The sequence below is a fragment of the Myotis davidii genome, unplaced genomic scaffold (genome assembly GCF_000327345.1).
Source record: "Myotis davidii unplaced genomic scaffold, ASM32734v1 scaffold271, whole genome shotgun sequence".
NCBI lineage: Eukaryota > Metazoa > Chordata > Mammalia > Chiroptera > Vespertilionidae > Myotis > Myotis davidii.
This window is the reverse complement of record NW_006284839.1, coordinates 2,338,756-2,352,914: the sequence shown is the minus strand read 5'-3', so window position 1 is coordinate 2,352,914 and position 14,159 is coordinate 2,338,756. Positions and strand designations below refer to the sequence as shown.

Genomic DNA, 14,159 nt, shown 5'->3' with positions numbered 1-14,159 from the left:
AGAGTGTCAAACTGACTAAAAATATGTAATTTATGAAAACTCTCCCACTTTCATAGATTCATGGCAGGAGGTGTCTGTTCAGTTGTGACTCAGTAGGTTCTCACAGAGTCCAGCTCTGTTGGAACCCAGACTGTGGACGTGGCCTGTTCAGCCCCACAGGTGCACACCTTTAAGGAGGCATCACAGCTTTCAGTGCCCACAGGCCCTTCCTCCCCCTAAGTGTCACATCAGTACTAGGCACATGCAACCAGTGCAAGGACTATAGGACTTTAAACTTGACCTTTGTCATATATTATGGAAAACTTTACTGATTCTAGAAAAGTTATGGCAATTTAAAAATATAGAGTTTTATAGATACAAACAACAAACAGAATGGTGGTTACCAAAGGGGAAGTGAGGTAGGGGTGGGGAAATTGGATAAAGAGAGTCAAATATATGGTAACGGAAGGAAACTAGATTTTGGGTGGTGAGCAAGCAATAGAGTATACAGATAGCAAATTATACCATTGTACACCTGAATTTATATAATAACCATTGTTACCTCAAGTTAAAAATATATAGAACAACATAAACTGATGAACAAAAATAGATCTACAGACAGAGAAGCATTGAACCGACTGTCAAACCTCAGAGGGAAGGTGGGGGTGGGGGCGGTAAGAGATCAACCAAAGGACTTGTATGCATGCAAATGAGCATAACCAATGGACACAGACACTAGCGGGGTGAGGGCATGTGCTGGGGGGTGGGAGTGGCCAAGAAGAAGTCAGTGGGGGGAAATGGAGACATATGTAATATTTTAATCAATAAAGAATTTTAAAAAATAAATATATAGTTTTAATGTCACCTTATTATAATCACTAGTATCAGCAAATATTGGAAATTATAACTCCTTATTCTTAAAATCTTTTGTATATGATCTATATTGTTTCCATATAAAAGTCTTCCTCATCATCTTTTTATTTGTAGTCATATCCCATGGTATTGCAGTATCGACCAAGAATTGACTTCGGTTAGACCAAGGGGCCTGGACCCCACTGAGATGAATCCTGCACTATTTGTTTACTCATGGACAGATTGCACAGCAAGAGGTGTGTGGACTAAAGGGACACAACCAGATTTTCAGCATGCAAATAAGGCCATTGTCTGTCTCTAATTTGTCAGTTGCATTTATGTTGTTTCTATTAAGAGCAAACCAAGTGCCATTCTGCTACTGAACCACCTGTGTAAGTTATTTGTGCTGTCTCACAGTGTACAGGTCACACTGAGGTCAGCTGGGTGTCATCCCTGTTGCAGCCTTTGGAATACTTTGCTTGTTGTCCCAAGACTGTTCTAATATTCAATTACACTAGTAATATGGCTCAGTCTTTGTGGTGTTACAGTCTCCACATACTTTCTCTTTTATTAATTCTTGTTCAGATAGATTATTGTATAAGAAACTGGTAATTATTATATCTGGAAATGATTTTATGTGGCAAATATGTTTAGAAAAATGGTTTTTGAACCACTTTCCTATTCTCAGTAAGCTTTCTCTGTGCAACATAGTTCATCTTTTGGGAAGAATTCCAATTATTCTTTAACATTAGAGCACATTGTAATTGTAGGCATTTAAGTCATCTGTCAGTGTAGTCTACCAACTGCATAAGGAGGGCCTGTTAGCCCTCCAGGTTGAAAATGTGTGCGATTCTGGAAGAACTGAAGCTGGATTCACAACCATTCAAAATGTTGGCAGCTGATCACATTTACTTCTAACAAAATGACTGTGTAAGTAAGGTTCCTCTTCTCTCATAATGCCTTACGACAAGCGGGTACTGCTGTGAACCGTCTTTGTGTAGCCCATTTTATGGATGCATCACTGTATTGTTGCTCTCATTTAATGAGTACATCGTTTCTCTTAAGTTGGCCTTAGGTGTGTGTTGCTGTGGCATGCAGAGGGTTATGATGATTTTAAATATTAGGATCTTTAGAGCAGATAACATTAGCTATTTTATGGATTTCAAAAGTCTCAAAACAGTTGTAGATTAAAACTGTTACCTATCACATTTCCAAACCATTTGCATAAAATAGAATAAATGCAGTGTAGTAGATAAATATGCTAACCACAATTAGTGGTCTGAGGATATTTCACTTTAGATCCTGTAGCGATCAGGGGGGTGGGATTACTGCTCATACATAAGTTTATTATGGTCAGAGCTATGGGAATGGCCTTGATTTTGCAGTTTTGTTAAGTCTTCCATTCATTTTGAGATTAGTCTGCAAGTCAAAGAAAGTCTTGTTACCTTAAATTATATGAAGAACTTCATTTAAATGTTTTAAAATGTATATTTGTTTTCCAAAAAATTCGTTGGAAATTGTTTTATTAATTGCTTCAGAACAAGTTAACCTCTGAAACTTAGGAAAAAACCTTGAAAGTTAGGAAAAATATTTATTTTAGAAACCTGACATGAGCACAATCTGTGTGTTACACACACAGTTTTTATACTGTATACATGGTAGATGTGCTACATTTTCCAGTAAATTGTATCACAAATTAATGCCTTCTGAATAACAAAATGCTTCTTAGAAATAAAACATTGTAGAACGCTAAGAAACACATACAAAATACAACTAAGTCTTGATGCGTTTCACAATATAAAAGGCTGAAATAGCATAATTCTTTTTTCATGTATCTTTGTTTCAAGTCAAATAGCCTATATTAAAGCTTCCTGTTGTTTCTGTTCTGATTTGTGAAAAAGGTGATGGCAGTAATTTCATCTGTTAGATTTTGTTTGTGCTCGGAAGGGCTCACAAGCAGAATTTAAAAGGCAGATTTTTTTTGTTAAAAATCTACAAAAACGGTTGGAATAGACCATTACCATTATACTCAACCAAAAAACTGAATTTATTCTTTAGCCACAGAAATTATTTTATGCCCTAAAATCTAACTTCCTGGCATCCTAAAAAGTTTTAAAATTTATTATAAATTTGTTAAATCTAGGTCAGTAATTAAAATAATGTTTTACATTTGGGAATTTATTTTAATTGACTTAATGCAAAATGCATTGAGAGTGCATTTTAAAAACCACATATGAGACCTGGTTGTTTTGGGGGCATCAGCCAAAACCTACAAGCTTAAGTGAGTTTTATGGATACAATCTCTTTACATTTGTCCTGTTGCTTCATCATATGTAATTTCACTATTTTCCAAGGAAATATATAGGAAACAATTATGAAATTTAGAATAGTTTTTGTGTATTTTTACTGAAATGCAATGGAATATGTGCCAAAACGTGTGGAAAATTTATATAAAGAAGGACATCAGTTGTCGTTGGGGCAAGGTACACATTTTGTGATGGTCTTGAGTAATGCTGTATTACTACAGAACCACAGACTTCTTCAGCCAAACTCTTTTGATATATTCAATTATGATTTTCTAAGTATGGGACTACTTTCATATCTAGTAATACACTAAATCCCAATTAATTATTCCCTAAGTTAGGTTGTGAAATTTGCAAGAAACCAGAAATAGAAACAATATGCAGATAACTTTTGTGGTTAGTTTTATAAACTTAGGGTAGTAGTAAAACAAGTTCTTTATATAAATAACCTATAGGAATAATCATCTGAATCTGCAAAACTGGGAAAATAAATAAAACTAACATTTTCTTTGGTCTATTGTTTCTTAAGCAACAACCTGAAAGAACTTTACTTCCATAAAAGGTTTTGTCATCTGTTTTCTCTGCTTTAGATATCACATTAGTAAAAAGGTCAAGGAACCTGGGATTTGAAGGTCCATAGTTTACACATATCACTCTGAGGTAATTACATCCATTAATAGAAAAATCAGAATATGGCCTTTTCTCTAGATTGACAAAATACTTTCAGGAAATACAAAAAAAAAAAAGAAACTAAAAGGCTCATTAGCTCATTCAATCTGGGGTACAGCTACCTTGGGTGATGTCTTTTCACTGCTTTTAGAAAGATGTGTTATTTCTCCATTCATTGAAAACCTGTCCCATACTAATTTGCCACATTTTATAAATGTAATGAGTTTGCTCAACTATGTTATATACTCAAATGTAATCTAAATTTAAATGATTCTTTAAGAGGAAAAAAAAGTATGTTATATAATACTATGAATTGTTTAGCTTTATTGAAATATTTAAGAGAAAGTGCCTCATTGCTACAGTGCGTTTTAGATTTACTGCATACAGTTTGAGTTATCTGTACTTGTCTCTTATTATTTCATATCTAAATAGACACTTGTAAGTTAGAGTGATCACTTTTTTAAAGATTTTCATAAGAAAATACCTATCACCAAAGACATTTTACTGCTAATGAACACCATGTGGGAGAGACAGTTGTAACAGTTTGGAGTTTGGAAATTTTTAGATGGCAATTTAATTTTAGAGGCAATAACATTGAGTAATTGCTAAAATATCACCAAAGAAAGACTTTAAATTGAAATTTCATGGTGAGATTAATCAAATGCAGGTTTTTTTCCTGATAATTAGCAGCGCACACTTTCTTTCAAATATGCTCGTTTTTCCCAGACCATTTGACAGGTTGTAGGAAATCCTCAAAGGTGAGAAAGAGATAAACACAACAAATAGCCTTCCTCTGGATGAAAAGTGGGAGAAAGACATACTTTGAAAGGAAAATTGAAATGGATTTTAACTTCTAATTTGAGAAGCTTTTTCTTCCATGGAGGAAACAGAAACAAAAAGTTACATTTATTTTGGTTCCTGAGTTCTTAATAATATGATAAATTTTATTAAAGACTGACTTGGGTAAAGTGTTGACATGCTTACTTGTATAGAAAATAGTACTTTTCTATTGGACTCACATACATAAATGCTTTTTCCATATTCAAAAGCAAAATTTTCATAAAGGCCTTCACTTCCCTGTCCTGTTTCTCAGTGATTGCTATATTGTTATTAGAATTCAGCCACACAGCCAAATTAGCAAAATGGGTCTCTGATCTAGATCATACATACATCAAATTAAGCACTCTTCTTACACCATTTTCCTTGGGAGCTCAGGCCGTGGGCCGCCTCAAAGGTAAAGCTTGCATCCTGAAGTCTCTATAATAGGCTGTACATAAGCCTTTGTTACATACTGTGGTTTATCATAAGGAATTTCCCACAGGCTAAGCTTGATACTCAAGATGTTGGTTGTAGGAGAATTGCAAAAATGAATGTGTTTGCCATAACTTTAAATACCTGGATTAGAACCACAAAAAACATGAAACGGTATTATAAATGACACACACACAGTAAGGAACATAGCATGTCTGCCAGATCTAGCATATGACAGGTTAAAAAATATTAAATATACTAGAGACTCTGAAACCCTTGGAAAGCACAAAATAACCAACCAATGCTGGATTGACTTGATAGACCTAGTTCGGCTGTGTTTTGATGGAAAAACATGAGACTGAAAGTTTGTCAAAATGTACTTAAATATGCATTACAAGGTTTTCACCATTTTTTTCCTACAATGGCATTTTCCCAATAATTTAAGTGATTCTTTTCCCAGTGGAATGTAGTCACATATAGTGTGTTTACTTCTTAGTCTTTTACTTTGCTTTCAAACACTTAAAATGCTTGAGCACTTCCTTTTCAGAAAGTTATGAAATTAAACTTTAATTTAATTTTAAATGCTCATTAAAATGTGTCTGTGTACCTCTTATGCCCCTTTCCTAGGAGCCAGCACTGAGACATTGTTCAGCAATGCTTTTTAATGTTCTTTACCTTTAAACCTAGAATCAAGTGCAACTGATGTCTGTTAAATGCTAGGTCTAGTTTTCTTCCAGAATAAGAAACTAATCTAGTACAAATGAAGAGTAAATGTTTCTGGGCAACAGTAGAGTTAGCAAACAGATTATTTATCCAGACGCACATTAGTCCACTGGAGCAGGGGTTCGGCACATTGAAAATGTAATGCGATCAGCCTCTATTGTCTGGGGTCAGTTTTCTTTTGCTGTGTTCCTTAGAATGGGGTGGGGGCCTAAGTGTCCTTATGAAGCTGTGGTCCACGACACGCGCCCGTGAGGGAGCCCGGGTCCTGCTGTGCCCTCGCGTCGGGCAGCACCAGCGAGCACCAGTGTTGTAGAGTAGCCCTCACGTTAAACAAAACCATCGTAGAGTACAGTGTACAGTTGTGTTGCTGATTTTCCTTTGAAATATAAAATATTTTAAGCTTTTTTTTGTCAAAAGTGGTAACATCTTAATACAAATAAACCTTTTTGTGGTTGTAAGATTTAGCTTATGAATCATTCAAATTGAAGTGAAAGATTACCAGGTCATTGTTAATGACTTAGTCTATTAAGAATATATGTATTTTTGTAAAGGAAACGCACTTGTAGATATTTAATCAGTACAAGATATATGTCTGTTTTGCAGAAATAAAATGCTGCTTAGAGATTCTCTTTAAATATTTTTTATTTTTGTGCTCAAATGTATTTTCTGTTGATCTATGGAATGTTCTGTACAAAGCTGTATGGTCGTACTGTTGGGCTAGATACTTCTGTTTTTTAAAATCTGGACTTAGCCAAGTATACTTGACCATGTTAAAAATAGTATCTTTGTTATTAAAATTTTGATTGCATAACTTGTTGTCTGTCATCCTTAATAGTAGTTGTAGATTAAAATCTCCATTTAAAAGTATCAGGTACGACTATAGCAAATTTTGTTGAAATTTGTTGAGTATTTGAAATCATAAACATTTTCTAGAGTTTGAGCTGTTTAAGATGGCAGACTGCCCCTCAAGTAATACTTGGAGTGTGCACACATATACAGTTTCTTCCTTGGTTAGGTAATCAGATCTAAGTAACCTCTTGGATGTAACTGGTATCATAGAAAGGCCCCAGAAGGCTGCTCTCCGCCGTCAGTTAGGTGACAACACCTGCACACTGGCCTTGGGAATCCCGCGTGGGCTCAAGTAGGGCCTTCTACCCAGGAGGGCTGCGGGGTTCACAGCCCTGCCCCTCCTTACTTTGGTGCCTGGAGCTTTGTCTTACGTTAGTGATGCCATGAGGTGGCTGGACCCCCAGGCATACAGCGCGGTGGAGAGACATCCTCTCAGCAAGACTTGCCTCTCCATGTCTGAGCTTTACCCTCTTCAAGGCTATTGCGAACGGGGAAGAACGGGGAGGTGGGTGCCTGTGAAGGGTTCAGAAACGTGACGTCACTTTCATAACATGGCATTGGCCAGAGCTCGCTCCATGACACATTCTTCTTTTCCTTTAGTCTTTTAAGAAACTTTTTGAAACGTTCAGCAGCCAATTAAATAAACAGGAATTAGGGGAGAGGAATATGCCCTATAATGGGGGGGGAGGGGCGGAATTCCTCGTCTCTGGCCTGGGAGACAGAAGGGGCTGCTCCTTGGCTAAAGTCACAGACCCAGGTCACCCAAGCGAATGTCCGGCACACAGCTGCACCTCTCGCTCACCTCTGTTCGAGTTCGGGAGTTTGGGGAGATCCTGGCTCCCTGGGGATCTTGGCAAGTCAGTCTTCATGGTGGGTTCAGGCGGGTTCCAGAGGGTCCAGGTAACCTGGGCACCTGTGCGAAAGGCCAGGCTTCTGCTGCCCGCCCCTCGCCCCCCACCAGGTGACTCCAGCTCAGGCAGCAGGCTGTCCAGGGAAAGTCCCATCCTCTGGGGATAGGCTGCAAGGCCCCAGATGGGAACAGAGGATGGCCGTGTGACTGCATATTCTAACATACTCAGAAATGTGCCATGTGGCCTCCATTTGTATTCTTGCTTTAAGCCCTGCAACTTTAGAGGTGTGTCTGTATGGTGGCTCTGTGCTCATGCTTCATTAGTCATGCACTATCACTCCTGTACGCCTTTGATAAACCTCTTTTTGTTAAAGCCCCTACTATGTGCTAGATATTGTGCTGATACAAAGTCCTTCAAGGATTTCATTGCCCAGCAAAGTTGACCGACACATGGACAAGTAAATGATAATGCTGTATGCTCAGAGCAATGAGAGATACATACATACAGGCTATGTGGGAGAACAGAAAAGTGTCTAAAGCAGGAAGCTGTCGGGTTATTTTACATTTAAGCTCCTCCCTCACCCACAAATTGAGGACAAATAGACTGCCAATCTGGAATTCCAAGTGCTTCCTGGAAAAACTAGAATCCAACCAAAAAAAAAAAAAAGGCCAATGAAAATACAAGAGCAGAGGAAACTTCTGTTATAACTCTTGTGTTTATTTTGTCAGGCACTGTGCTAAATCCCTTACATGTATTATCTCAGTCAATCCTCAGAAACTGTATGAGGTTTCATTATGGTCCTCATTTTGCAGATGAGGAAACTGGCTCAGAGAGGTTAAGTAATTTTCTAAAGCCAAAGAGCTAGTGACTGTCAGAGCTGGGATTTGAACCCAGGTCTGTCATTCCAGAACCTATGTCTTTAACTACCACGGCTTTTAGTAAGCAACAGTTGTGCACTTGCCATACTCCCAGCACTCTTCTGGGTCCTGCATGCAAAAGGATCTTCCTGGCAATCATTCTGAACAGGAGAGCCCCACACATTTCACAGACTCCTCAACTGCTAAGACCTATCAGGCAAATTCAACAGCAATAAAAGTTATTTTTGACAAATTAAATGAAGAGCCCTTCTCAGAAAAGGAAAGATAAAATGACAAGGCTCTAGGAGGAAGGCTGGAGATGTACAGGAGAAACTTTCAGGTCCATTCTGTTCTGTCATGTTTGGATTTATGTCAAGAATCCGAAAATACTAACAAACACCAAGGGATAAAAAAGTGAATTCAGAAAGGATAGAATCTATAGTTTTCTCTAACTGCTGTGGCTAACATGGCCCCATAAGGCACCTTGGGACTTTCTCAGGAAGTCATATCCCTGCCCCGTCACGGCCAGCCAGCACTTGTGTCTTCTCTCCATTGGTTCCCCCATAAGAATCAGCTCCAGGTATGACTGCAGCTTAAGTCTGAGCTCTCCTGGCAAACTGGGAAATTTATAGGGGACATTCGCACTTTATCAGAGAACAAAATTTAAGCCACGGGGAAGAAACTGGAGGTGAATAAATTAGACTATGGAAAAATTGGGGGGATGGGAGTGGAGAGAGATGCTTATAAAATTTCAAGCAATGTGTTGTTTTGATAAGGTAAAAGCTTATATGCAAGACTAATCAAATATGCATGGGTAAGAGCACAGACTTTGTGATTAGAAAGACCTGGGTGCAAATGTTTCTCTCATTTGCTTTGGGCAAGTTATCAACCTAAGACTCGGTTTTCTTATCATTTGAGTATAATAAAAAGACAATGTCCTGAGAAGTATGTGAAAGTGCTCAGTAAAAAGGTAGTCATTAACCCAAAGCAATCTACAGATTCAATGCAACCCCTTTTACAATTCCAATTGCATTTTTTTTTTTTTTACAAACGATTCTAAAATTTGTATAGAATGAAAAAAGATTGCAAAGAGACAAAGCAATCGTAAGGAAAAAAACAAAGCTGGAGGCATCACTCTTCCTAATTTCAAACTCTATTACAAAGCAATAGTAATCAAAACAGTATGGTTTTGATATTTTAAAAAGACACATAGATCAATGGATCAGATTAGAGAGCCCAGAAATAAACCCATGCATATATGCAATTGATTATAAAGAATATCCAATGAATATATAATAGGGATTGTATATTTAAGAATATACAATTATAAGCCGAGAATATACAATGGGGAAGGAAGTCTCTTCAATAAATGGTTTTGAGAAAACTGGACAGCCACATGCAACAGAATGACACCAAACCACTATCTGACACCATACACAAAAATTAACTCAAAATGGATTAAAGACTTGAGTATAAGACCTGAAAGCATTAAACGTCTAGGAGAAAACAAAAGCAGTAAGCTAATTGACATCAGTCTTAGTGATAATTTTTTTGGATTTGAAACCAATAACAAAGGCAACTAAAGCAAAAACAAACAAGTGGAACTACATTAAATTTAAAAGTTTCTGCACAGCAAAGGAAACCAACAAAATAAAAAGTCAATCTACTGAATGGGAGAAAATACTCATAAATCGTATGTCTGATAAGGTGTTAATATCCAAAAAAACAACTACAATTCAATGGAAAAACAATCCATTTTTAAAATGGGCAGAGACTTTGAATAAACATTTTCTAAATAAGACATACAGATTGCCAATAGGTATATTAAAAAGTGTTCAGTATCAATCATCAGGGAAACGCAAATCAAAACCAGAAGGCAATATTACCTCACACCTATTAGATGGCTATTATCAAAAGGATCAGAAATAAGTGTTGGCAAGGATATGAGCAAAGGGAACCCCTGTGCACTATTTGTGGTAGTGTAAATTTATGTAGCTACCATGAAAAAAAATACGGAGGATCCTCAAAAAATCAAAGATAAAATTACAATAGGATCTAGCAATTACACTTCTGGGTAATTATTCAGAGAAAATGAAAACAACTCAAAAAATATGCACCCCCATGTTTGTTGCAACATTACTTACAATAGCCAATACATGGAAGAATCTAAGTGTCCATCAATGGATGACCAAATAAAGAAAATGTTACACATGCACACTGGAATATTAGCCAGCCATAAAAAGGAAACCTTGCTAATTCATGACAACATGATGGACCTTGAGGGCATTATGGTAAGTGAATTAAGTCGGACAGAGAAAAACAACTACCATCTCATTTATACACGGAATGAGAGAGAGAGAGGAGAGAGAGAGAGAGAGAGAGAGAGAGAGCGAGCGAGCAGATCAAGGCAGAAAACCGACCCTAGAAGGTTGGAGGAAGGCCAGAGAGAGAGAGAGAGAGAGAGAGCGAGCGCGAGCGCGAGCAGATCAAGGCAGAAAACCGACCCTGGAAGGTTGGAGGAAGGCTGAAGTGGTTGCCAAGACAGCACACAGTTCCCCATGCCGGCCTCCAGGGGGTGCCATCGGCCTGCAATAGTTCTGTTACCTTTTAGGGCAAGTCAGGAGGCAGCAGGTGGACCTTGAGGGTAAAGACTGCGAAAATGCGGCCCATCACCTTCAGGGGAGGGTGAGCAAGAATGAGGTGTTTACAGTCAGAGGAGGGCCTGAATTTCCTTCTCATTAACTCTGGCTGAGATAAGCACCTCGCCGGCCTCCTACGGCCCAGGCGCTTTCATGCCTGCTTTTAACTCTGCTGGCCCCTCTCACGTTGGAAGGAAGGAGAAACCGCATCGCAGGAGAAAGAACTCTGAAAGGCTGTAAACAGCACGTAAAAGCGAGGCCAGCCTCCCCCAGCGCCTCCACAGGCCCGGGCCTCTGGGTCCCCGCTCACATGAATAGGGAGCTGATTGCTGCTCCACACTGACTGAGGTGTATTTATTCCATTTGAAATGTTCTGGGAAAGGAACTGTTACTGAAAAGGAGAGATTTGTATGAGCACAGTGAACCTTCAGGCCAGACTCCCAAACCACTAGGGCAGGGGTCCTCAAACTACGGCCCGCGGGCCACATGCAAATACAAATATTCTATTTGTTCCCGTTTTGTTTTTTACTTCAAAATAAGATATGTGCAGTGTGCATAGGAATCTGTTCATAGTGTTTTTTTTTAAACTATAGTCCAGCCCTCCAACGGTCTGAGGGACAGTGAACTGGCCCCCTGTTTAAAAAGTTTGAGGACCCCTGCACTAGGGGGTCAGCCTTTTTCCTACATCAGAACGTGCCACAGGATGCAGAGGGGGTGCCAGCATCCTCTGATAACCTAGGAACACCTGTGAGAAAGGACCAGCCTAGTCTCCTCTCAAACCAATCAGTGGGAATTGTTACAGACACACAGCTGGCCCCAAATGGAGTTGCGCCGGCTGTGTCTCATTTCGCCAAACCGAGGCAGCTCAGATACAGCTTCAGCCCGCCCAGAAATGGAATGTGCACCCGCCAGTCAGGAATCACCTGTCAGCACGGGTAGGCCATCTGTCTGACAGACCCGGGCCATCCCTGAAAGGAAAGTGATAACCAACTGGCTTTTTCGCCCAATATAACTTGCTTGTTTCTGCTCCTTCTGCCTATAGAAGTCATTCATTTTGTACAGCTACTAGGCGTTCCCTTCGACTTGCTAGATGTAATGCTGCCCTATTTAAGCCTATTTTTATTCAAATAAACTCTTAAGTTTTTATAATATGTCTTAGCTGATCAAGTCACAGAATTCGAAAGTATGGAAGTAGCCCAGTGCTAACTCTGGTGTTGCCCTTTTGTGAACTCTTTGCAAACGTTGTGAAATCTGAACCTGTTTCCTAATCTGTAAAACGAGGGAGCTGGGCTAGATGGCACCCAACCCCTCCCCAGTCAGCATCTCATCAGGGTGATGTCCGGCACCTTAGAGCAGCGGTTCTCAACCTGTGGGTTGTGACCCCTTTGGGGGTCGAACGACCCTTTCACAGGGGTCGCCTAAGATCATCGGAAAACATATATAATTACATACTGTTTTGTGATTAATCACTATGCTTTAATTATGTTCAATTTGTAACAATGAAATTGGGGGTCACCACAACATGAGGAACTGTATTAAAGGGTTGAGGCATTAGGAAGATTGAGAACCACTGCCTTAGAGGTAGTACCAATTCTCAAAACTTTTTGCTCTCAGAACCCCATCACCGCCCTTAAAAGCATGGAGAACAAGGACCTTTTGTTTACATGGGTTATTATCTTTCAATATTTATCATTACAAGTTAACACTGAGAACGTCTGAAAATACAGAATACCCAGGTACACATACAAAGCAATGATGCCGTGTGAGAATGAGAGTGAGGTGTAACAACATCTCAGTCTGGTGACGAGAGTTTTATCTGTAGAACCCCTCGGAAGGGTCTCTAAGGCCGCACGGCCCCCAGACCCCACCGCTGTGAGCACTGTCGGTGTAGTGAAGGCCCCAAAGCCAGTACCTGCACCTGAATCTTGGCTTTGCTACTTGCTGAATACCTGACCTTGGGCCTGTTACTTCCCCACCTTGAGCTCCACTTCCTGGAAAGCTGCAATGCTGACAGTACCTCACTCACTGGCTTTTAGAGGCTTCGTCAAATAACACACAAAAAATACTTCAACAAATATAAGTGCTCATAAACGTGGGCTATTATTCATCAACCAGAGATAAATGTTCATCAAATAAGTACATTTGGAAACAACAGAAAAAAAAAAAAAAAACACTTACCGAGCAACGAAATTGCCGTTTCCCGTCGGCACCGGACCAGCAGGCGTGGGCAGGAGTCTCATGGGGCTTTAGGCCAATCTGCGGGTCCCTGGGCCCGAGCCGCCCCTGCCCTGGCAGAGTCCAGAGTGAGCGCTGGGCCCAGCCAGACCTCCATCCTCACTGCCCTTGGGTGGTAACTGCCAACAGCCCAGAAGCCTCCCAATTATGCTGAAGGCTCCTCCCCGCGCACCTGCCCTGCATGAGCCCAAGAGAGCAATTCCCCGCTTCCTCACCCGAGCGCCTCCCCTAAACACATGGGCTTCTTGGCTCCTTGGCAGTCAGTGCCGGTCACGATGGACTGCCATGGGAATTTCAGGCCAGACTCCATCGGGATGAGGCTCTCTTCTAGCCCTTACCTCTGCCCCTGAATTTTTGCATTTGCCTTGGTGGATGTAATGCGGGGTTATGACCTCTGAACGTGCATTGCATTCACCTGGAGAGCTGTGCTACAGCTGATCCTGGAACAGTTTGAACGGCCTGGGTTTTATTTTGGAAACAGTAGGCTAATGGGACACATGTATAATTTTTCACATGACCCATTGGCCTGACCACAGTTCATTTGTCCCAGAGTTGACACCCAACCCAAGGTGGACCACTGGCTTCTCTGTTAGGGATTTTGGGATGTGACACTGACAGTCTCCCTCTGGTGACTGAAGCTGGAAGGTACCAGCACAGCTGGGAGGGCGTCTCCAGCCACGTGGAGGGATGCGGTCTGTGAGGGCAGAGAAGGCAGCGGGCTGACACCACGCAGAGCAGAGGAGACCAGGGAGAGGCCCTCCCTGCTCTTGGGGAGCCTGGCTTTAGTTATCCCTGGATGCGTCTGCATCCCTGCTCTTTCCCAGGCTCGGTGTTTCAACATTTCCTTGGACTTTGTGTCTCAACCAATTCCTCTTTGAGATGGAGCTCATTGGAATTCTGGTCTGTCTCTCGTAACTACAGCCCTGACCAAAGCAGGTGTTGGAACAGCTT

General features: G+C 40.4%; 1 protein-coding gene across 4 annotated transcripts in view; it reads left to right on the top strand.

The window, feature by feature from the left end:
* PCGF5 (polycomb group ring finger 5) overlaps positions 1-6,588 on the top strand; it is a 61,804-nt gene extending 55,216 nt beyond the window's left edge. For all 4 annotated transcript variants that reach the window (XM_015558057.1, XM_015558063.1, XM_006755098.2 and 1 more), the window contains one exon: positions 967-6,588. In XM_015558057.1, coding sequence (XP_015413543.1) covers positions 967-1,014 — 48 coding nt within the window. In that variant the 3' untranslated portion in view covers positions 1,015-6,588. The remainder of the gene's footprint in view (positions 1-966) is intronic.
* The last annotated feature ends 7,571 nt before the right edge of the window (positions 6,589-14,159 follow it).